At 50.5% G+C, this 25,517-nt stretch overlaps 1 protein-coding gene across 3 annotated transcripts in view; it reads right to left on the bottom strand.

Annotated features, from left to right (window-relative positions):
* Positions 1-11,231, bottom strand: part of DECR2 (2,4-dienoyl-CoA reductase 2) — a 40,321-nt gene extending 29,090 nt beyond the window's left edge. The window contains exons 1-4 of one of the 3 annotated variants that reach the window (XM_027834001.3): positions 11,152-11,231; positions 10,745-10,854; positions 7,994-8,062; positions 6,657-6,708 (exon numbers count right to left, since the gene is read on the bottom strand). In XM_027834001.3, coding sequence (XP_027689802.2) covers positions 6,657-6,708; positions 7,994-8,062; positions 10,745-10,842 — 219 coding nt within the window. In that variant the 5' untranslated portion in view covers positions 10,843-10,854; positions 11,152-11,231. The other 2 variants (XM_037910877.2, XM_037910879.2) reach the window with 2 other exon arrangements.
* Positions 11,232-25,517: the final 14,286 nt, after the last annotated feature.

Genomic DNA, 25,517 nt, shown 5'->3' with positions numbered 1-25,517 from the left:
TCTCATGCTGTTTCTTTGCTAACATCCAGATCTCTTTGTCCCTGGCCCCCGTTTCTTACCAAACAATGGCCACTTCATAGGTGATGGCCCAACAGCTTTGTTGACACCTGACTGGGGCATCAGCTTGCCCTTTGTCTCAGAGAAACTGGTTTAGCCACTTCCCAGACTTATCTGGGAAACACACGTCAGCCATAATGTCAACTTTTGTTCATAAAATTTATGCATGTTACTGATCAGCAAGTTATGAGTTTTCAGATGATACCTCCCAAGGCGTGCTTTGTACAAAGATCATTACAATAGCGTGTGACTACAAGGGTACATTCTGTCACACCACTGGCATGATTGGACTCCATCACCCCATACATGGCTACTGTGCCAGTGGGAACAGGGGAAGAAGGGGAAAGAACAAATGATCGATGGGCACAGCCAGGGAGCGCAGGCAACCAAGAGAGCAGCAAGGCTGGGAGGCCCCAACAAGCTGTGTGATGGCGTGGGGAAGCAGAGCCTGTGTCCCGGCCCTGCCAGAGCTGCAGCCAATGACGAGAAGGAAGGCAGGGCTTTTGGAGGCTGAGCAGCCCTCTGACAGCAGGGAGCCTCTCCCCCTCCTCCCCACTGCCCCAAGTCACCGATGTGCCGCAGCGGAGCCGCCTGGGTGTGACGTGACATGCTCCTGCCCAGCCCCAATTTCCACATTTCCGGGGGGGGGGGGGGGAGGAAGGGGAAGCCCCTGTCTGATTGGCTGCCTGCCCCACTGAGCCGCCTACAGGGGAGGAGCAGCCAATCAGGGCTGCTGCTGCAGAAGGGCAGCGGAACTTCCCCTCCCCGCCATGAGCTAGCTGAGGAGCGGTAAGAGCCACTCTCCTGTGAGCAGCAGGACTAGTTTCCTTTCCCCCTCTCCCCCACCCCCAGCACCTGCCTGGGAATGGGTAGGGGAACCAACTGCAGTCCCCCAAGGCCTGGGAAAGGTGGGTGAGGAACCCAGGAGAAGGAGAGATGAGACAGGGCAGAACTAATTCCTGAGCATTGGCAGATGGGAAAGACTGGTTTCCCCTACAATTAAGGATACTCTGGCTTTCTGCTTTTCACCATAATCAATAAGGTTCTGAGCAGAGGGGGAGGGCCAAGGGCCTAGTTTGGGTAGAGTGAAAGGTCTGGATGAGGGGGGCCTGAGCTGGTGTGTGTGTGTGGAGGGGGCGATGTGGTACTTGGCTGAGGGGCCCTTAACTTCAGTCAGAATCTCTCTTCACATCCAGAGTGACTCTGCCCCTCCTCCCGCTACAGATTTATGAGGTCATCACTGCCTCACCCCATACCCTGCGTGACACCCCTCTCTCATGTCTCATTCAACCCTGAAGGCTCTTTGTCCCACCATTTCCAGATTTCCTGCAGCAGCTCCTGAGCACAGTGATCTCCTCCCCAATCAATGTGTCTTTCTCTCTATCCCTCTCTCCCACCACCACCATTTCTCTCTTCTCTGCCCCCCAGGACACATGGCAGGGCTGGGTTGGGAGACTGCCCAGGGCTGGAGTCCACCAGTCTTCGCTCTCCCACACTCCTGGGGATGGGGCCAGTCCCAGGAGTGGAGGAGGAAATCCCTAAAGGACAGTTTGGGGCCCCCACATTTATGACTCATGTCCCTGATGCTCAGGCCAGGTACTATGGCCCCAGCCTCCCCCTGCTCCAGCCCCCCGCTGGGGGACAGATCCCACACGGCACGTACAGCACACGGCTGCTGGAAAGCCAACAAGGTGCTGGCGGACCACAGACAGCCAGGCTGCCCTTGACCTACATGCCGCCTCCACGGAGGAGCCGCAGCTTTGTCAGAGCCCCACATGCTACTGCTGCTGAGGGGAAAACCCAGGTGGTGATTCCCAACCCCTGCCCCATGGAAGAGTACCAGGGACCTGGAGCCAGTGAGCACCGGGCAGGCAGGGAAACAAGGAGGGGGACAGAGCCTGTGTGCTTATCAGCTGCAGCAACATCACGATACCCCTCCCCCCTCCCGCATGAGCAGGGTGAGAACAGCCAACACCCCCTGGCCTGGGGAGGTAAGGTTTGTGACTTTCAGGATTTTCTTTTTACTTGTTGGCCTTTCCACCCTCCCACGCAACGTCAAACAATTAAGTGCAAATCAGAATGGGCTGATGCATGGCCATTACTTGCCGTGTTGCCAACTCTTGCAATTTTAGCACAAGTTTCACAACATTTGGTGTTTCTCTTCAAGCCCCACCTCCTGGAGTCAGGTGATTTCATGAGACTCTCAGCTTTTATTACATAAATAAATTACAAGGAAGTTTCTAGCCCTCACAATTGCAGAGAAAAGTTTGAAAATGTAACCTAGTGGCTCCTAAAGACTCAGACCCCAAAAGGCAAATACAAAAAGGAAACAATTTCTTATTTTTAAAAATCTTGTAGGGTTTTTTTTAGCCCAACTCATGATTTTTCAAGTGCTTGGGGTTTACATCTGCATCTTAATCAGCCCAACAGTCACACAGATTCACTCTCCAGTTTCTATCTGGATCTTTGTTCCATTTCAGTGAATTGTACACAGGGTGAAGGGGATGCTGGTTTACATCAGATGCTCTGCTGTTACTTTATGAATCTACATGGAAATCAGCAACTCACAATTGGAGGCTTTGATTTAATTGAAATAAAACAAACAAAGCTCAATTGAACAAAGTCATTCAGTTTAGGGCATCTTCCTCATGCGTAGTCAAGTCTAAGGGTATGTCTACACTGGCAGAGTTACAGTGCCGCTCAGAGAGCGCTGAAGGGAAACCGCTGTTGTGTGTTCACACTGTCAACTGCCTGCGCAACAGCATGTTCACACTTGCTCACTTTCAGCAGTATTTGGAGCGGTGCACTCTGGGAAGCTATCCCACAGAGCATCTCTTCCTCTTCTGCCGCTAAGAGTTGTGGGAAGGTGGAGGGGGTCGCGGGGCATCCTGGGTCCTGCCCCAATGCCCCGTGATGCATTGCTTCACATCCCAGCAATCCCTGTGCTTCCGTCCACATTTAGCACCATCTTTCAACGCTTTGTGTACTGTGCACTCTGTTTCTTTGGGCTGCAGGAATGGATCCCAAACTGTTGACCAGTGTGATGTTCTGTACCTCGGGGGAACACCCAGCACCCCCATGTTCATCCTTATAATATGACTGTGTGGTATCTAATGCAAAGTTTGTCATGTCAGGTGTCTTCAGAAGGCTCATGATGCACTGAGCACTGTTATAGTAATGTAATAGTAATTGTTGTTTAGTAATGTTATAGGTTGTAATTTCATGTATATAGTTATGAGGCTGAGAATGTGTCCTCATGGCTTAAAGCAAGCCCAGGCAAAAACTCTCCAAAAGCAGAGGGGCAGTTCAAACCTCATCAGGGCATGTATGGGACAAACCCAGCCCAGCCTCACAGGAACAAAGGACACTGGCCTAGGCAACCACAAAGGATCTATTGGACTCCCAAGTGAGTCACCTCCCTTCCTTTGGTCAGTTTGGGACTGCGATGAGGTAATGCTCACCTGACTCTGAAGGGGGTGGGCAAAGCCAAGAGGGAAGAAAGAACATGATAAAAGGGAGAGACATTTGCCATGCTCTTCCTCTCTCTTCCACCTCCATCTACAGACATTACCACCAAGCGACTGAAGCGCTGATCAAAGGGGAGAGCCTGGCTGAAGGGCAACCAGCCAGCCTGTGGTGACAAGCATCTAAGTTTGTAAGGGCATTGAAAGTGTTAAGGTCACCTTAGAATGTGTTTTGCTTTTATTTCATTTGACCAAATCTGACTTCTTGTGTTTTGACTTATAATCACTTATAATCTACCTTTGTAGTTAATAAATCTGTTTGTTCATTCTACCTGAAGCAGTGCGTTTGGTCTGAAACATGTCAGAGACTCCCCTTGGGATAACAAGCCTGGTACATACCAATTTCTTTGTTAAATTGACAAACTCATATAAGCTTGCAGTGTCCAGCAGGCATAACTGGACACTGCAAGATGGAGGTTCCTAGGGTTGTGTCTGGGACTGGAGATACTGGCTAGTTTCATTCTGTTGCACAATCCTAGGAGCAGCATGCACAACTTCTAGCATGTAAGAACAGCCCAGGAGTGGGGGTTCTCACAGCAGAGCAGAGTAAGGCTGGCTCCCAGAGTCAAGGATTGGATTGATCTAGCAAATCATCGGTACAGGTAATACCAGAGGCGAACGTCACAACCAGTATGCTGCTCGTTCTGACAAACGTGTCACGAGTGGCAGTGGAGTTATTCCTTAAACTACAAAGGCAAGAGGAGTGTGACACTGATCTCGCCACATGTACTAGCTACAACATGAGATTGCTTATGGCATTCACGGAGGTGCTGACCACAGTGGAGAGCCGCTTTTGGGCTTGGGAAACAAGCAGTGAGTGGTGGGATCACATCATCTGGGATGACGAGCAGTGGCTGAAGAACTTTCGGATCAGGAAAGCCACATTCATGGGACTGTGTGATGAGCTCACCCCAACCCTGCGGCGCAAGGACACAAGAATGAGAGCTGCCTTGCCGTTGAAGAAGCACATGGCAATTGCACTGTGGAAGCTGGCTATTCCAGACTCTACCGATCATTCCTGTCCTTACATTTTCCACAGGATATGTTCACTATAGAAGACATCCCCCCGATGCTGACGGTGAGCAGGGAATCAAGGGAGGGTCTTTTCCAAGACTGTGGCTTCCACCCTGACCTTTATGCGGCTTGCCTGTGTGCAGCAATGTTCCACCCCTCTCACCCCGTGACAGCGGAGTGGTGCAGGAAAGTTACCATTAATGGGGCAAGAAACAAAGCAGCTCTGCCAAAGAACCTGTGGCAGCGGATTGCCCAGTATCTCCATGAGAGTTTCCTGGAGATCTGAAGCAGATTCCCACAAAGTGAGGGAGTCAATCAACAGCCTGTTCCGCTGCTCAGACGAGGCATGTGGTGGTACGCGCATCATACAAACACAAGCCTGCTTTCTGCAACCCTTCTGCCCCCAACAACTCGCTTTAGCGATTCCCAAAATCAAATCCACTTACCAGGGGCCTCCTCTCCAGTTTGCACTTCGCCAAGATCTGACTGCTGTGACTGGCTAGCCTCCTCTGGGGTAGAAAAGAGCTTCTGGCTCCCTGCATCTCTGACCTCCATGTCGTCCTCTGCCTCTGGGTCCTCCTCCCAATTCACATCCTCGTCCAAGATTTCTCCTACTGGCTCGGTCCACCCAAGTATCCACAGTGGCCTTTGCAGTGGAGGTGGGGTCGCCACTGAGTATCACATCCAGCTCTTTGTAGAACCGGCAGCTCATGGACGCAGCACCAGAGCGGCAGTTTGCCTCCCACACCTTGTGGTAGGTGTTCGGCAACTCCTCCACTTTGACCCTGCACTGCAGTGTGTCCCGGTCATGGCCCTTTTCTGTCATGCATTGTGAAATCTGTCCGAAGGTATCATAATTCCTATGGCTGGAGCGGAGCTGTGACTGCACTGCCTCGTCTCCCCAAATGCTGATGAGATCCAGCAGCTCAGCATTGCTCCAAGAGGGGGATCACCTGGTGCGTGGAGCAGGCATGGCCACCTGGAAAGATGTGCTGAGACCACTGCACACGTCACCGAGCAAACAGGAAGGGGACTTTCAAATTTCCAAAGGAATTTACAGGGTAGGGATGACGTTTGATCTCCTGAGGGCAGGGCAGTAGAGTTCAAACCGACGATCAGAGAGGCAAGAATAGGCATTGTGGGACACCTCCTGGGGGCCAATCACAGAGCTGTAATCGACCAGGGTGTCTACACTGGCACCGCAGCGCTGTACCCTCAGCGCAGAAACCTGTACGCCTCTTGTCAGGGTGGTTTTTTTACAGCGCTGCAACTGCGTAGTTTCTGCACACTAAGTGGCTTGGTAGTGTGTACACCTCAGGAGTTAAAACACAGAAGGCTCCTATACTACGCAAAAACTTACCAGTGTAGACAGGGCCTAAGAGGCCTTTTTCTTTCTCTACTTTCTAGAATTTCATTCTTTTTACCTCCCTTTTAATCATGCACAAAACAACAACATGTAGTGACTGGAAAAACCCTGCTAGGACCCAGGTAATCCATCCTCTGGAGCCAATACAGGATTAGACCCTACACTGAACTCGGTCCCATTTCCAGCTCTGCCACTGGTTTAACTTCCTTCCATGCCTCAGTTGCTTCATCTGTAAAATGGGGATTATGATACTGGGAACCCCCCCCTTTTGTAAAGCACTTTGAAATCTATGGATGAAAATCACTAGATAAGAGCTGGGTGGTGTTATTACAATTGATTTTTCCAGTGCTCCATCCAGTCATGCTGTAAATAACTCAAGCACTGAAACTTCCACCGCTACCCTTGGAAGACTAATCCAAAATGCAACAGATCTCACCAAGAGGCGTTCTGAGCTCAGCCTTCTCCTAATACTCCTTGTCATACCCCCTCAGCTCACTGGTTATCTTTCAGATACCGAGGTGCCTGGAACGGACCATACTCCTCAAGGCACACATGGAGAGGAAAGACGGTGGAGTTCATTAGGTGTTTAGTACCACCATGCGTTACTGCCCCCATCGTATCCTGGTCTCTTTGAAATATGCAAAAATGGTCTTGGACCTCCCAGCTTCTGCCCCACCAGACTCCCATCTACTCACCTCAGCTACTCTCTGCAAGTTCCTGCTGGCAATGATTGTACGGCAGCCATGCCTGCAAAGAAACCCCAATGGGGACACTGAATGCCTCGTACAGATCGCACTCAGCTCATCTACCCCAAAATCTTTACAGAGATTAATTGTCACACCCACAGTGGCTTAGTAAACCTGAAACTGAACTCCGCCACAGGAATGCCTAGGAATTTCTCACCACACAGTGCTTTCAGGGGAAGGAGACAGGGTGAGCTCACTTCTCTTTTCTATAGTGTTTGAGAGCAGGTGGTATTATCCATGACGTGCCTTCCACTCTCCACAGTGGTCATCTGGCAAAGGTAAGTTGGCTCCCTCTTTCTCTCTGAAAGATCTAGTCTAGCTCAGACAGAAGTTATAGGCAGGAATCGCCGGGTGATGACTTCTGGCCTGTGTTATGCAGGTCAGACTATATGATCAGAATGCTCTCTTCTGGTCCTAAAATCTATGCATCAGTAACAGCGCTTAAGGGGATTCATCATCCGAAGAAAAGTACAACAGGAAATTGTAGTGAAGGGAGCCCGACAGGGCTCAGCATGGGAGCAAATTCAGAATGTTCAATCCATAGCGTGCTCAGGTTAAATTCAATCCAAGTTAGAAGGCTATTACAAATGTTACCATTTGTTATTCTGGAGAGCAACCAGATTACAGAATGAATTGTCCAGAGAGCACGGAGAGGAATGGCCAGCAATGACGGACATTCATCAGAATTTAATTTAGCACCAACATTATGTTCAGTGCACAAAAGTAAAAAGATTTAAACAAGTTAGATGGTTAACATGACCAGGGAAGTCTCTCTCTGCATTTGATACTATCTAATGGGCAGGATCTGAAAGACAGGACTGGAAGACAAGCATTCCTCCAATCATCCATCCAGCTAATGTGATGGATCCTCTCTGGACTGGCTATACATATCAGAATATACAAAGGATACAGCACAGATACCATGGAGTGATTTTACTTTATGTTTTTAAAGATAATATTTTCTATGAAAATATATGAGCACTAACTGTTTGAACATGAAAAACTGTGCTGGAAGTCACAAGAGAATAGCCTTTCTCAATAGATTTTGGCATGTACAAAGCTAGCTGGGATCCAGTAGCAAAATGAAAAGTCATGAAAATAAAAGTTAGGCTTTTCCAAAGGGTGAGTTCAGGAATCAGACAAAAGCTATACTGAGGGAAATACTTGTTTTCTCTGGGCTGGTTCAGCTAAACAATGAATAGAGGAAGCTGGGGAATATGAAAGTAGAGGAAGCAGATGGGGGGGGGCTGGGAACAAAACTATCGTGGAAGATCAGAGATCCATACCTCATGAAAACCTCCGCTACCCGGAATCCAATCCCAGAGCCGCCTCCAGTGATGAACGCAACTTTGCCCCTGTTGGCAGAGGAAGTAAAGCCATTCAAAACCAAACTCTCATGCATGGAATTCATCTAGATGTTTCCCTGCCTCAGTCATGGAGGGCAACAATTCTGATCAAAGCCAAAGACACAGCGATGACGGGAAGTGGATGCACAGCAATCTCATGGAAGCAACAAGTACCCTACCCCCTGGAGCGAGACAGTGGGCTGTTGGCATGGGGGCTGCTTTAGGAAGCAGATCAGATACTAGCACACACCATGTTAGAGTATAGCATGCTTGGGATACTTAGTCCCAGACTCCAAAAGTAGGGGTCAGTTTAGAGAGACTCCTGAGGTTGAATCTACTGAGGCAGCGATGTCCATCTGCTATAGCAGGGGCGAGAAAACTTTTTGACCTGAGGGCTGCATCGGGTTTCCGAAATTGTATGGAGGGCCGGTTAGGAAAGGCTGTGCCTCCCCAAACAGCCAGGCGTGGCCCGGCTCCCGCCCCCTATTCGACGCCCCCTGCTTCTCGCCCCTGACAGCCCCCCTGAACTCCTGTCCCATCCAACCCCCCCTGTTCCCTGATGGTCCCCCGGGACCCCTGTCCCATCCACCCCCCCGCCCTCCCGTCCCTAACTGCCCCCCGCCGCCCCATCTAACCCCTCTCCTTCCTGACTGACCCTCCCCCCCCGGGACCCCTGCCCCATGCAACCACCCCTTCTCCCTGTCCCGACTGCCCCCAGAACCCCCACCCGACTGCCCTCTGCCACCCCATCCAACCCCTCCTCTCATTCCTGACTGCCCCCCCAGGACCCCTGCCCCCATTCAACCCCCCTGTTCCCCACCCTCTGACCGCCCCAACCCCTATCCACACCCCCCGCCCCTGATGACCCTCCGAACTCCCCTGCCCTCTATCCAACCCCCCCGTTCCCTTACCATGCTGCCTGGAGCACTGGTGGCTGGCAGTGCTACAGCCGCGCTGCCCAGCTGGAGCCAGCCATGCATCGCGCAGCACAGAGCACCAGGTCAGGCCAGGCTCTGCAACCCCGCCGCCCAGAACATTGCACCAGCGGCACAGTGAGCTGAGGCTGTGGGGGAGGGGGAACAGCAGGGGAGGGGCCGGGGGCGAGCATCCCAGGCCAGGAGCTCAGGGGCCAGGCAGGAGGGTCCCATGGGCTGGATGTGGCCCGCAGACTGTAGTTTGCCCACCTCTGTGCTACAGCAATCCGTCTGTCTGCAGAAACCCTTCCATAGAGGGGGCAATTCTCAAGCACCTTCACTGATGACACAGTATTTTAAAATCTATAAATGGAGAAGTTAATCCAAATTCTAGGGGCTGAATAACATTAGGAATCTGAATCTATATGTGCTAAGAGAAGAGTAATTAAATCTCATGCTTCAAGGTATGAGCTGACCACCAGAGGTGACAGAAGGAACATCCCTTCCCAAATATGAAGTACTGCACAGTAGGCTAGATGTGTTTAGCTATATGAGTGGAGGGGTCAACTTTCTCTGAAGCATAAATTTAGATCATAATACCTGTGCAGCAGAAACCTGTAGACAGAGCAGTCCCTTGGGTAAGGCGAATCAGGACGACCGCTCTGGGCCCCGTGCCTCTTTCCGCCCCTGGCCCCGTATCCCACTAGGGATGGCTGTGCCTGTAGAGTATAAGCTACCCTATTTATATAGGGCAGAAACACGGCCTAATGGATAGAGCACTGGACTGGGACTCAGGAGACCTGGATTCTATCATGATTTTGCCACTAGCCAGCTGAGTCATTTTGTGAGAGTCACGTCATCCTGTGCCTCAGTTTCCCCATTAGTAAAAATGGAGATAATGATATTGACCACCTTTGTAAAGAGCTTTGAGATCTATTGATGAATAGCACTAGATAGGTTTCAGAGTAACAGCCGTGTTAGTCTGTATTTGCAAAAAGAAAAGGAGTACTTGTGGCACCTTAGAGACTAACCAATTTATTTGAGCATAAACTTTCGTGAGCTACAGCTCACTTCATCGGATCATACACATTGTAAAGAGAGTGATCACTTTAGATAAGCTATTACCAACAGGAGAGTGGGTTTGTTTTGGGGGAGGGGAGGGGAGAAAACCTGGATTTGTGCTGGAAATGGCCCACCTTGATTATCATACACATTGTAAGGAGAGCGATCACTTTAGATAAGCTATTACCAGCAGAAGAGTAGGGTGGGGGGAGAGAAAACCTTTTGTAGTGATAAACACCCATTTTTTCATGGTTTGGGTGTATAAAAACATCTTCTGTATTTTCCACAGTATTCATCCAATGAAGTGAGCTGTAGCTCACGAAAGCTTATGCTCAAATAAATTGGTTAGTCTCTAAGGTGCCACAAGCACTAGATATTAATTTATTATCACATGTGAAGGACTACACACACTCATGTGCTGAACAAATAAAGAGAATCATGTTGGCAATGGCCAGAAGCACACTACTGGATCTAATGGACCAGTGGCCAGCTGTGATAACACATATCCCACATTCATAAATAATAAGACAATTCCTGTGAGGGGCCCCCAGAAAGCACCCTCCCCCGCTTTTCAGGCTGAAAGGCGTGAGGCAGGGTTGTTATGGTACACGGGACAGGGGCAAAGTGCAGATAACCACTGGCTAGCACAGGTCATGGGCCAGAGAACAGCTAGGACGTTTGGGGCCCAGAAATAGCCGCTTCGCCCTGCACTCACTTGAGGATATCCGGGCTAAAGAGGTAGGAATAGTCCTGGAGACAGTCATCTGTGTCAACGTCCGGCGGCGGCTGGCAAGCGGAGCCGGGCTGGGACATGGCTTCCCTGCACTGCAACGGAGCGAGACAGGGTCAGGCACAAGCCACGAGCTCGACAGCGGCAGCCGCCGGGGAGAGCGCCCCGAGCCAGCGCGGCCCGCCTGCATGTCCAACCTGCTCTCCCGTGCGCCGCCCGCAGGGACCCGCTCCCACCCCGGGCCGGCCCATGCCAGCCTCGGCCGCCCGCCCGGGCCAGCCCAGAGTCACGGTGAGAGGCTCTCGCGAGGGCCGGGGGCACTCCCTGGGGCGCGCACCCCCAGCAAAGGGCTCCCTGGTCCGGGGCACGGGGCAGCCCTGCTCGGGACGCACCTCGCAACCGCAGTGAGCGGCTCAACCGGAACTCGGTCTCTTTCTCACCTCCAGGGCACGGCGCCTGCGCCGCGGCGGGCTCCGCGCGGGGCACGCCGGGATTTGTAGTCCATACAGGGTATTCTGGGGCTCGTATGCCCGGTTTCTCGAGGCGCATGCGCGCTGCTCGCCTTGCTGCGGCTCGGCTGTCTGTGGGAGCCCGCTCCCGCGAGCCGTGCGGGGAAGCGGGGCGCAGCCCCCGCCTCAGGGGCACACGGCGTAGCGTCCCCGGGCCTGCCCAGAGCGTGGTGGAAGGAGCCAGCCACGAACGCTCCCGCCCAGGCTGCCAGGCCGGGCGGACGCTCATGGCTAGTGTCTGACGCCCGCCCCCTCCCGGCGCCTGAGGAGCAGCTCCGGGTCCATCCGTGGCAATAACTGGCCCGCAGGGGGGCCCCGTCAGCGGGAAGCCTGCGGCAGACCCAGGAACAGAACCCTGCTCTGTCACCAGGCAACACGGCCTCCCCACCTCATTTTCAATAGGGATTTATTAGACTAATGAACATGTCCAGCTTGAGATGAGTCGAACACTTGGGTCTTCTCTCTCCCCCCCTCAGGCCCATACAAGAACCCCTACGAGCTGATTTGAGAAAGTCCATGCAGAAAAGAGATTAATAAGATCCCTGTCCTACTAGAGAGTCTGATTTAAGGTTAGTAGCTGTCATTCAAATAGCCCTTTGCTGTGTTTCCAGTGGGAACATCCACATTGCTGATCTGCACGTGGTCCCCATCTCCACATGTGTAGAGGTCATGGGATGTAACCCTCAACAATGGTTTTCTTTTTCCATTACTTTTGCTTGTGCTGGGGGAGGGGCTGTAAAATAGTCTAGTATGGGGGTGGGTAAACTTTTTGGCCTGAGGGCCACAGCTGGTTATGGAAATTGTTTGGCAGGCTATGAATGCTCACAAAATTGGGGTTGGGGTTTAGAAGGGGGTGAGGGCTCTGGGTGGGGGTGCAGGCTCTGGGGTGGGGCCAAAAAAGAGGAGTTCAGGGTACAGGAGGGGGCTCTGGGCTGGGGCAGGGGGTTGGTGTCGGGGGGGGCAGGGTTCTGGCTGGAGGTACAGGCTCTGGGGTGAGGCTGGGATGAGGGGTTTGGGGTGCACGAGGGTGCTCCGGGCTGGGACTGAGGGATTCGGGGGTGGGGGGAAACAGGGCTGGCGCAGGGGGTTGGGGCACGGGAGGGGGTCAGGGTGCAGGCTCTGGGCGGTGCTTACCTCAAGCAGCTCCCGGAAGCAGCAGCATGTCCCTTCTCCGGCTCCTACACAGAGGCATGGCCAGGCAGCTTTGCATGCTGATCCGTCCACAGGCGCCACCCCTGCAGTTCCCTGCAGATCTGTGGGGGTGGCACCTGCGTACAGGGCAGCATGCAGAGCCCTCTGGCTGCCCCTAAACGTAGGAGCTGGAGGGGGGACATGCCGCTGCTTCCGGGAGCCATGGCGTTCGGAGCGGCCCCTGACCCCTCTCCCCAGCTGAAGCAGGGAAAGCCCCAGACCCTGCTCCCCAGCAGGAGCTCGAGGGCCAGATTAAATCGGCTAGTGGGCCGTTGTTTGCCCATCCCTGGTCTAGTATTACACTGAACAAAACTGATTCGTGATCCAGAGAAGGGCCCAGATCTAAACAATCCCAGCCTTCGGGGAAGTAATTTCACCTTCACAACTGCCCCTTCTCTGGCAGTGGCCAGATGTAGAACCCCAGATCCAAACATCTTAAAATATAGGGAAGATTTGGACCTGGATTTGGATGTTTCTACTCTGGCCCAAATCAAACATTTATTCTAATACATCTGCCTTCTCTCTTCACTTGTCCCCTCTGCTCCTCCCTCCAGTTTACATGCTAATTCCAAAAGGAAACCACACAGTGCTTGAATAAGGTGGCTTTGAGTGGCTTAAGCATTTTCACCTAGTTCCATTTTCTTTAGGGTGCATCTAACTGCACTAAACTGAGCTTTTATTGTTGAGAATTTTGAAATAATCTACATGTTTGCCATTCAAATTGCATAGCCTATATTGCTTTAGGGCTGTTCCATTCTGAGCTTTCACTGTTGAGAATGTTGAAATAATCTGCATGTTTGCCATTGAAATTGCGTAGTCTGTATTGCTTTAGAGCTCTTCCATTCCAACCTTTGTCACTTTTACTGTCTTCTTAACCTTAGATGCTGAGCTGTAAAGTTAAAAAAAAACTATAAAGTCAAAGCGAGAATTTAAAATCAAACAAAAGGAAATGTGTTTAAGGTTTACAAGTGGGGGAGGGGATGACTCAGGGATTGACAGTGGGAGAAAGAGCTAAAAAAATAACAACACTGAACATTTCATCTGTTGATCTCAACGGGCTTTGCAAAAAGGAAGGCTATATCATATCCCTCTCAGGGAAACTGAGGCACTGGGCAGTGATGTGGCTTGCCCAAAGTTACACAGTGAGTCAACCGCAGAACTAGGCCCCAGATCAGGTCTTAAATGATGAGCCACACACAGAGACAACGCCGGAGGTAATCCACAGTTCCTATTAAAAACGAACTATGCCGCTCTTGGCAGAAGGGTGATACATATTTTTATGACTTACAGTAAATTTAAGCAGCATTTTACCTAAGCTCATTTCTTTGAGGTTATAAAGATCACACTAAAGGCGGCTCTGTGGAGCTTAGTGGTGTTGAGCTATGCACTGTAAGTTGTCCCTCCTACAGCACATCACACACTATACTTTGCAGGGTTGGGGCCTTTCTGCTCTAGCGCCCAGGAGATACGAGTAGTACATAGCATTATGGGCTCAATGGAGGAATTACTAGATAAGGTTCTCTGGCCTGTGTGGTGCTGAATTTCAGACTAGATCAGTAGTTCTCAAACTGTGGGTCAGGACCAGTGTTCCCTCTAATTTTTCCCACCCATGTATGGAATGAATTTTTTTATATGCACCAATATGAAGGTGATGTGTGACACATCACCCTCATATCAGTGCACATAACAAAATTCATGTGGTGGGAGTGGGGCTGAGGGGTTCGGAGCATGGGAGGGGGCTCAGGGCTGGAGTGCAGGGGTGTGAGGGCTCCAGCTGGGGGTGCAGGCTCTGGGGTGGGGTCAGAGATGAGGGGCTTAGGGTTGGGGTGCAGGGATGTGAGGGCTCCGGCTGGGGTGTGGGCTCTGGGGTGGGGCTGGGGATGAGGGGCTCAGGGCTGGGGGAGAGGATTGGGGTGCAGGGGGTGAGGGTCTGGGGTGGGGCCAAGAATGAGGGGTTTAGGGTTCAGGAGAGTGCTCAGTGGCTATGCACGGAGAGAGGACTCCCCCCAGCTCTCTCTCCCCGCAGAAGCAGTACCTGGGCTGTGGGGGAGAAGCTCCTTTCCCTGCTGCGGCAGCTCTGGGTTTGGGGCTGCAGGATAGGCACCCCTCCCCAGGCCCCAGCAGGTCTAGGCCGGGGGAGGGCCACCCCGGGCATGCCTGGGTCCGGGCCGCTCTGGCTGAGGCTGGGGCCAGGCCACTCCAGCTGAGCCACCGAAGCAGGTTTGGGCTCCCCGACTATGACTGGGGCTGAGCTGCGCCGCCCTAGCTGCAGCTGGGGCCGGGCTGCCCCGCTCCAACCACGGTTGGGCCCAATCCGGCCGCACTGCCCCAGCAGGTCCAGGTGACCCATCCACAGCTGGGTCCAGGCTGCTCCGGCCGTGCCTGGGGCCAGCCCAGGCTGCACCACAGCAGAGTTGGTGCTGGGGGAGGGGCGCCCCGCATCCTGGCCACAGCACATTGTGGCTCAGACTAGGTGGGGACCAGAGGAGGAGCGCCCCTCCCCCAGCTGCAGCAGGTCCCTGGCAGGTTCCTTGAGCGCGTACGCGGCCCTAAATAGGCTGCTGTGCGGCACACAGTTCACAGGGAACGTAAGTCAGGACCCCAGAGTGGGTCGTGACCCAGTTTTAATGGGATTACTAGGGCTGTCGTTAGACTTGCTGGAGCTCAGGTCCGAAGCCAATGCCTGGCGTCATGTAGTCATTTTTGTTGTCAGAAGGGGGTCGCGGTGCAATGAAGTTTGAGAACCCCTGGACTAGATGATCACAATGGTCCCTTCTGCCATTAAACTCTATGAACCTCCTGTGCTCTAACTACTAGATAAGAGCTACTCTCCATCACCTGCAGGTGACTGTTCTAATCCAGCCCAGCCTAGCAATGCCAGAAGGTCATTTACCATCCAATGGCTGTTAGGAAGCGTATGCAGGATAAGTGGAGGGCCTTGGTCTAGTTCACAGGGGGCAGGTATTCAAACCACAAAGACACAACCAACTGGTACTAGCTGGTCCCTTGCTTAGCAGCCACTGTAGAAAGGAGAGTAAGGCCATGTCTACTCTACGAAATTAGATCGAATTTATAGAAGTCGGTTTAGTAGAAAGCGTTTTTATACAGTCGATTGTGTGTGTCCCCACACAAATGCTCTAAGTGCATTTAGTCGGTGGAGTGCGTCCACAGTACCGAGGCAACCGTCGACTTCCGGAGCCTTACACTGTGGGTAGCTATCCCACAGTTCCCGCAGACTCCGCCTCCCATTTGAATTCTGGGTAGAAATCCCAATGCCTGATGGGGCAAAAACATTGTCGCGGGTGGTTCTGGGTACATATCGTCAGGCCCCCTCTTCCCCCCCCCTCCATGAAAGCAACAGCAGACATTCGTTTTGCGCCTTTTTTCCTGGGGTTACCCGTGCAGACGCCATACCGCGGCAAGCATGGAGCCCGCTCAGCTCGCTGTCACCGTATGTCTCCTGCGTGCTCACAGACGTGGTACTACATTGCTACACGGCAGCAGCTCATTGCCTTTTGGCAGCAGACAGTGCAGTATGACTGGTAGCTATCATCGCTGTACTCCAGGGTGCTCTTTTAGCCGACCTCAGTGAGGTCGGTCAGGGGCGCCTGGGCAAACATGGGAGTGACTCAGCCAGGTCATTTCCCTTTTAAGTTTCTTCTCATGGCGATTCAGTCCTGCTGGCAGCCCGACTGCACCCTGCACCGTCTTCTAATGAGCAGCCAGGAGACGACGATGGCCAGAAGTCATACTGCACCGTCTTCTGCCGAGAACCCAGGAGATGACGATGGCCAGCAGTCGTACTGCACCGTCTGCTGCCAGCAAGATGTATAAAGGTAGATGAAGTGGATCAAAACAAGAAATAGACCAGATTTGTTTTGTATTCATTTTTTCCTCCCTTCCTCCGTGAAATCAATGGCCTGCTAAACCCAGGGTTTTGAGTTCTGTCCTTGAGGGGGCCATTCTGTTTCTCCTTGATGCAAAGCCACCCTGTTTGTTGATTTTAATTCCGTCAGCCAACCCTGTAAACCATGTTGTCAGTCGCCCCTCCCTCCGTCAGAGCAATGGCAGACAATCGTTTCGCGCCCTTTTCCCTGGATTGCCCGAGCAGACACCATAGCACAGCAAGCATGGAGCCCGTTCAGCTCACCACAGCAGTTATGACCATTGTAAACACCTCGCGCATTATCACGCAGTTTATGCAGAACCACCACCTGAAAAAACTGGCGAGGAGGTGACAGCAGTGCGGTGATGAGGACATGAACGCAGATTTCTCTAAAACCGCAGTCCCCAGCAATTTGGAGATCATGGTGTTAATGGGGCAGGCTCATGCCGTGAAACACCGATTCTGGGCCCGGGAAACAAGCACAGAGTGGTGGGACCGCACAGTGTTGCGGGTTTGGGATGATTCCCAGTGCCTCTGAAACTTTCGCATGCGTAAGGGCACTTTTATGGAACTTTGTGATTTGCTTTCCCCTGCCCTGAAGCACAAGAATACCAAGATGAGAGCAGCCTCACAGTTCACAAGCAAGTGGCAATAGCCCTGTGGAAGCTTGCAACCCCAGACAGCTACCGGTCAGTCGGGAATCAATTTGGAGTGGCAAATCTACTGTAGGGGTTGCTGTGATGCAAGTAGCCAACGCAATCATTGAGCTGCCTCTATCAAAGGTAATGACTCTGGGAAATATGCAGCTCATACTAGATGGCTTTGCTGCAATGGGATTCCCTAACTGTGGTGGGGCTATAGACGGAACGTATATCTCTTATCTTGGGACCGGACCACCAGAGCAGCCAGTACATAAACCACAAAGGGTACTTTTCAATGGTGCTGCAAGTACCGGTGGATCACAAGGGACGTTTCACCAACATCAACGTGGGATGGCCGGGAAAGGTTCATGACACTCGCGTCTTCAGGAACTCTGGTCTGTTTAAACGGCTGCAGGAAGGGATTTACTTCCCAGACCAGAAAATAACCATTGGGGATGTTGAAATGCCTATAGTTATCCTCGGGGACCCAGCCTACCCCTTAATGCCCTGGCTCATGAAGTCGTACACAGGCACTCTGGAGAGTAGGAAGGAGCTGTTCAACTATAGGCTGAGCAAGTGCAGAATGGTGGTAGAATGTGCATTTGGACATTTAAAGGGTCACTGGCGCAGTTTACTGACTCACTCAGACCTCAGCAAAACCAATATTCTCATTGTTATTGCTGCTTGCTGTGTGCTCCACAATCTCTGTGAGAGTAAGGGGGAGACGTTTATGGCAGGGTGGGAGGTTGATGCAAATGACCTGGCCGCTGAATACGTGCAGCCAGACACCAGGACGGTTAGAAGAGCACAGCAGGAAGTGCTGCGCATCAAAGAAGCTTTGAAAACCAGTTTCATGACTGGCCAGGGTACTGTGTGACACTTCTGTTTGTTTCTCCTTCATGAAAACCCATCCCCTTGTTGCCTCTAAATTTCCTGTAAGCCACCCACCCTCCCCCCTTCGATCACAACTTGCTTGCAAAGGAAATAAAGTCACTATCATTTAAAAAATATGTATTCTTTATTAATTGATTATAAAAAGAGGGAGATAACTCACAAGGTAGCCCGGGTGGGATGTGGGAGGAGGGTAGGAGGGAAAGAAAAGGCCACTTTAAAACTTGTTGAATGACAGCCTTCTGTTCCTTGGGCTGTCCGCTGGGGTGGAGTGGTTGGGTGCCCGGAGCCTCCCCCGCCGCGTTCTTGGGCGTCTGGGTGAGGAGCCTATGGAACTTGGGGAGGAGGGAGGGCGGTTAAACAAGGGCTGCAGCGGCAGTCTGTGATCCTGCTGCTGTTCATGAACCTCCACCAGATGCCGGAGCATGTCCGTTTGATCCCGCAGTAGCCCCAGCTTTGCATCATGCCTCCTCTGATCTTCCTGCCGCCACCTCTCCTCACGTTCATTGGCCGCTTTCCTGTAATCTGCTATTGTGTCCCTCCACACATTCTGCTGAGCTCTGTCAGTGCCGGACGACTGCATGAGCTCAGAGAACATTTCATTGAGTGTGGGTTTTTTTCGCGGCTTTATCTGAGATAGCCTTTGGGATGGAGGAGGGAGGCTTGAAACATTTGCAGCTGCTGAAGGAAAAAAAGGGAGTGAAGTATTTTAAAAGATACATTTTACAGAACAGTGGCTATACTCTTTCACGGTGAACAACACTATTCACATTACATAGCACATGTGATTTTCGTACAAGGTCACATTTTGCATCTTATATTGAGTGCCTGCGGCTTTGGTGTTAGAGATCACATACGCAGCGCCAGGCAACAGAATTTGGCATGCAGGCGGCCATGGTAAGCCATAGTCTTTCGGCTTCTGCAACCTTCATAACAGCAGCACCCTCCTCTCCCATACCAATCAAAGCACGTTGAGTTGGCCATTTAGTGCTGCAGTTTTCCTGTTAACGTGCAGCAGCAGAAACCAAACTAACTCCCCGCCCCCATCCAATTCTCTGGGATGATTGCTTTACCCCTCACCCCACGCGTGGCTGGTATCAGGAAAGATCCCTGCTAGCCAAACGTGAACAGCTCAGCGCCAGTGCCCCACCCCCACCCCCCACCGCGTGGCTAACTGCAGGGAGGATTTCTTTTCAGCCACAGGCAAACAGCCCAGTAGGAATGGCCACCTCTGAATGTCCCCTTAATTAAATACCCCTATTTCAACCAGGTTACCATGAATGATATCACTCTCCTCAGGATAACACAGAGAGATAAAGAACGGATGTTGCTTGAATGCCAGCAAACATCGGGACCATACGCTGCCAGGCTTTCTCATGCAATGATACCAGATTACTTGCTACTAGCATGGCGTGGTAAAGTGTCCTACCATGGAGGACGGAATAAGGCTGCTCTCCCCAGAAACCTTCTGCAAAGGCTTTTAGAGTACCTCCAGGAGCGCTTCATGGAGATGTCCCTGGAGGATTTCCGCTCCATCCCCAGACATGTTAACAGCCTTTCCAGTAGCTGCACTGGCCACAAATGCATCCCAAGTCCTCATGGCCTTTTAATCAATTAAAAACGCTTGCTTTTATAACATGTATTATATTTTAAAAGGTACACTCACCAGAGGTCCCTTCTCTGGCTTGGTTGGGTTGGGAGGGTATTTCAGGGTGATAAAAAGATCCTGGCTGTCGGGGAGAACGGTGTGCTGTGTGCTCTCCTCAAGCTCGTGCTCCCCCTCCTCATCTTCCCCAGCCACAAAATCCTCAGGCACGGCGGAGAGTACCCCATCATTGGAGTCCACGGACAGGGGTGGGGTAGTGGTGGCGGCCCCCGCTAGAATTGCATGCAGCTCAGCGTAGAAGCAGCATGTCTGGGGCTCTGTCCCGGAGCATCCGTTTGATTCTTTGGTTTTCTGGGACGCTTGTCTGAGCTCCTCTAAGTTTCACGCCGCACTGTGTTGCGTCCCTGCTGTAGCCTCTGTCCCTCATGGCCTCGGAGATTTTTTGAAACGTTTTCATAGAATCATAGAATATCAGGGGTGGAAGGGACCTCAGGAGGTCATCTAGTCCAACCCCCTGCTCAAAGCAGGACCAATCCCCAACTAAATCATCCCAGCCAGGGCTTTCTCAAGCCTGAACTTAAAAACTTCTATGGAAAGAGATTCCACCACCTCCCTAGGTAACGCATTCCAGTGTTTCACCACCCTCCTGGTGAAAAAGTTTTTCCTAATATTCAACCTAAACCTCCCCCACTGCAACTTGGGACCATTACTCCTCGTTCTGTCATCTGCTACCACTGAGAACAGTCTAGATCCATCTTCTTTGGAACCCCCTTTCAGGTAGTTGCAGGCTGCTATCAAATCCCCCCTCATTCTTCTCTTCCACAGACTAAACAATCCCAGTTCCCTCAGCCTCTCCTCATAAGTCATGTGTTCCAGTCCTCTAATCATTTTTGTTGCCCTCCGCTGGATGTTTTCCAATTTTTCCACATCCTTCTTGTCATGTGGGGCCCAAAACTGGACACAGTACTCCAGATGAGGCCTCACCAATGTCAAATAGAGAGGAACGATCACGTCCCTCGATCTGCTGGCAATGCCCCTACTTATACATCCCAAAATGCCATTAGGCTTCTTGGCAACAACAGCATACTGTTGACTCATATCCAGCTTCTCGTCCACTGTAACCCCTAGGTCCTTTTCTGCAGAACCGCTGCCTAGCCATTCTGTCCTTAGTCTGTAGCGGTGCATGGGATTCTTCCATTCTAAGTGCAGGACTCTGCACTTGTCCTTGTTGCACCTCATCAGATTTCTTTTGACCCAATCCTCTAATTTGTCTAGGGCCCTCTGTATCCTATCCCTACCCTCCAGCATATCTACCTCTCCTCCCAGTTTAGTGTCATCTGCAAACTTGCTGAGGGTGCAATCCACACCATCCTCCAGATCATTAATGAAGATATTGAACAAAACCGGCCCGAGGACAGACCCCTGGGGCACTCCACTTGATACCAGCTGCCTCCTAAACATCGAGCCATTGATCACTACCCATTGAGCAAACAATCTAGCCAGCTTTCTGTCCACCTTATAGTGCATTCATCCAGCCCATACTTCTTTAACTTGCTGGCAAGAATACTGTGGGAGCCCATGTCAAAAGCTTTGCTAAAGTCAAGGAACAACACATCCACTGCTTTCCCTCATCCACAGAGCCAGTTATCTCGTCATAGAAGGCAATTAGATTAGTCAGGCATGACTTGCCCTTGGTGAATCCATGCTGACTGTTCCTGATCACTTTCCGCTCATCTAAGTGCTTCAAGAATTGGTTCCTTGAGGACCTGCTCCATGATTTTTCCAGGGACTGAGGTGAGGCTGACTGGCCTGTAGTTCCCTGGATCCTCCTTCTTCCCTTTTTTAAAGATGGGCACTACATTAGCCTTTTTCCAGTTGTCCGGGACCTCCCCCGATCGCCATGAGTTTTCAAAGATAATGGCCAATGGCTCTGCAATCACATCCGCCAACTCCTTTAGCGCTCTCGGATGCAGCGCATCCGGCCCCATGGACTTGTGCTCATCCAGCTTTTCTAAATAGTCCCGAACCACTTCTTTCTCCACAGAGGGCTGGTCACCTCCTCCCCATGCTGTGCTGCCCAGTGCAGTAGTCTGGGAGCTGACCTTGTTCGTGAAGATAGAGGCAAAAAAAGCATTGAGTACATTAGCTTTTTCCACATCCTCTGTCACTAGGTTGCCTCCCTCATTCAGTAAGGGCCCCACACTTTCCTTGACTTTCTTCTTGTTGTTAACATACCTGAAGAAACCCTTCTTGTTACTCTTAACATCTCTTGCTAGCTGCAACTCCAGGTGTGATTTGGCCTTCCTGTTTTCACTCCTCCATGTCCGAGCGATATTTTTATACTCCCCTCATTGGGGAGGAGTACAGAAATCGATTTTAAGAGCACATTAAGTTGAGAAAAATGGCTTCATTGTGTGGACGGGTGCAGGGTTAATTCGATTTAATGCTGCTAAATCCAACAAACTCATAGTGTAGACCAGGCATAAGAGAAGAAGGGATGAAAATTAGAGTAGAAAAAGAAATAATGAAAAGCAAACTACAGAACACACACAAATAAGCCCAAAAGGATCTTTCTTCAAAGGATAAAAGGAACCATTAAGCCAATTAAAAATGAAAGTGGATACCATGTGTGGGGGGATAAAGAACGAACATCGTTAAACAGTTACTTTGCTTTTGTCTTTTCTGAGGAGATGGGAAGAAATATAACAAAGTCAGGGATCAGATTCTCAGAGGGGAGCTAGGCAGGGTACTGATAATAGGATGGGTTATACAAAGTTTAGCTGTTCTTAAAGCAGCAGTTCTGGGTTGCATGCCCACATGAGCTGTAAAGAAGCCAAGAGGGGAAATGGGCGAACCTTCACAGCAACAGACACTAGGTTAAAGTGCATTAGAGAGGTCTTGGAGGGACTGGACAGCAGACAGATAACTCCAAAGGCAAGAGTCAAACCAAGAAACTACAGAGCAGTGAGTTTACTGTGTAGTATTGGGGAAAGCTTAGAAGCCGTGGCAAGGGCTGGAGGGAGAACCCCTGGAAAAGTAATTTGCTAGAGGATAGTTAGTGTGGATTCAGGCATGGTAGGTGTGACAGTCTATATTCTTATTTTCACCTTTTTTCCAAGACTATGATAAATTTTGCATAAAGTATACCTTATGAGGTATCATTTGAAAACCCAATCTGCTGAACATTATTGTCTGATAAAATGTGTGTCAACACTGTCCGTAAAGTTTTAAGATTCTACTGTATAACATTGCTGAATATGTTCCAAATTTAGAAAAACAGCTTCCGACCATTTCCCCAGAGAAAAAAGGCTAGCCACCACCTCAGCCAGGTGTCAACATAATCAAATAGACTATCACGGACGATCACGTAGTCAAACAGCCATTATTTGGCAGGAAGAAGGGTATGGGTGAGAAATGTACATATTGGCAAAGAAACAGCTGGGGGTTTCCATTCCCCAGACCTCCTGTCACCTGAAGCCCAGTTAGAGAGGATCCTCAAAGAGAAGAGAAAGATATAAGAATAGAGAACACACAACGCAAATTAAATCTCTCCTCCCTTTCTTTCTGATCACAACATCAACAGCACCTGAAAGAACACAACTGGGGGAGGGGTCCTAGCTGGGAGGTTTCCCTCTAGTAAAGACTACTGTCAGGGTTCCCTCCCCATTCTGAACTCTAGGGTACAGATGTGGGGACCTGAATGAAAGACCCCCTAAGCTTATTTCTACCAGCTTAGTTTAAAACTTCCCCAAAGCACAAATTCTTTGCCCTTGGAGGGTACGCTGCCTCCACCAAGTGATTTAACAAAGAATCAGGGAAAGGACCACTTGGAGTTCCTATTCCCCCAAAATTTCCCCCCCAAGCCCTTACACCCCCTTTCCTGGGGAGGCTTGAGAATAATATCCTAACCAATTGGTTACAAAGTGATCACAGACCCAAACCCCTGGGTCTTAGGACAATAGAGAAATCAGTCAGGTTCTTAAAAGAAGGATTTTATTTAAAAAAAGGTAAAAATCACCTCTGTAAAATCAGGATGGAAAATAACTTTACAGGGTAACAAAAGATTCAGAAACACAGCAGAACTTCCTCTAGGCTTAGTTTCAAAGTTACAAAAACCAGGAATAAACCTCCCTCCAGCAAAGGAAAAATTCACAAGCAAAACAAAAGATAATCTAACACGCCTTGCCTGGCTTTTACTTACAATTTTTGTAATATGAGAAACTTTTAGGATGGTTTATAGGAGAAGGAGTTTTCTGACCTGATGCTTCTCTACTTCCCAAGAGAACACACAAAACAGAGCCTTCCACCCCACCAAGATTTGAAAGTATCTTCTTTCCCCATTGGTCCTTTTGGTCAGGTGCCAACCAGGTTATTTGAGCTTCTTAACCCCTTACAGGTAAGGAGGAATTCTAGGCTACCCTTAGCTGTATGGTTATGACAACTGCAAAAAGCAGGTGGTGAGAAAAACCTTTGCTTTTAATTCATTTAGCTTTCTAAGTTAGATATTAGTTTGCATTTTATCTTTTATTTTCTTTGTAACCAATTCTGACTTTTTTATCTCATTACTTGTAATCATTTAAAATCTATCTATCGATAGTTAATAAACTTTGTTTTATTGTCTTATCTAAACCAGTGTGTTTGGATTGAAGTGTGGGGGAACCTCCACTTGAGATGACCTATCCTTGAGAGGGTTTGTGCATATCATTATCTGATAATGAAATGATAGACTTTCTATGAGCTTGTATTGTCCAGAAGGAGAGAGCTAGGCAGTACAAAATGCATGTTTCTGGGGCCAAGTCTGGGACTGGGAGTTTGCTGATGTTGCTCTGCAATATAATTCAGGAGTGGCTGGCCAGAAGAGCTCTTATAATTCAGCTGGGAATGGTTTTGAATGCTGGAGGTTATCTGTCAGCAGGCCAGGAGTGGTTGCTCTCACAGCATAGCAGTGTAAAAAGCACCCCAGATTGGAGAATTGAGGTGACACAGCTGTCCATCAGTCCAGACTGTAGCCTGAGTAATGTCACAGAGGTAATGCTTAACTAACTGCTGCAGTTCTGAGAACGTAATGCTGTCAGGGTGAATAAGCGATATTCAGAGGCTGGAGAATACTGAGAATTTCAAAGGCGGTGGATGGGTTTTGAAAAGAGGATTTGCTGATGCTACTGAAGTCTGAGTCGCAGCAAATGGCAAGGAACACTGCAATCAGATTCCAAAGGATTTGCATTGTTTTATAGGATTGGGGTGCAGAAGGCAAATGCAGCTCAATCCCCAGGTGAGAAAGTTACAGTTGAGACCCTCTAATAGATGTTCAAATAAAAGCCTAAATGGTTGAAGACAGGAAATTTGCAGTTCTAGCACCAGACCTGCCTCTGCACCCAACACCTTCCCTCTCTCCACCTGTGGGCTGGAGCCCCTCACTGATCCCCAGAGAAAGCCATCCCTCTGTTCTGCTGGGTGTATGATCTCCATTAGTATGGTATTTAGCTGTAGATCATGCACCCCCCCGCCAGCCTCTACTGGGAGACAGAATGTAATTGCAAGCAGGCAGAACACAACTGATTGCTCGAGCAATACACAGGACCCAGAGGGACTGGATAGAGGAATAAGAGACACACTGGGTGCATCCAACCTCTTCAGTCTATATCACATGACTTGTTGATTGACCTGAGTGGGCCTGCACTCTGGCAGTGACAGATGCTGGCTGCGGTCTCAGGCACAAGGAAGCAGGACTTCTACCCTGCTGTCTCATGGGTCTGTGGCCAGTATTTGTGGCATGGAGGAGGTCTGTGGAGCACGTGTGGCGGGAATTCACAGTCACTCGAGGGAGAGTGAAAGCGGGAGGTACAATGGGGTTTCCAGGCCGTGCAAGGAGGAGGGGAAAAGAAGGTGGGCTCTTCAGCCCATCATGGGATGGTGGATGTAGGAGGGTGTCAGGACTGCATACTACAGGTAAGATATTTTATTTATTTGCATCAAAACCCTCCACCCCAAAGAAGGCCCTTCCAGGCAGTGCCTGTGCCACAGATTTCTAAGA

This window comes from Chelonia mydas, chromosome 10 (assembly GCF_015237465.2).
Source record: "Chelonia mydas isolate rCheMyd1 chromosome 10, rCheMyd1.pri.v2, whole genome shotgun sequence".
NCBI classification, from domain to species: Eukaryota; Metazoa; Chordata; order Testudines; family Cheloniidae; genus Chelonia; species Chelonia mydas.
Note: the sequence above shows the minus strand (reverse complement) of the source record. Positions and strands in the feature narration are given on the sequence as shown.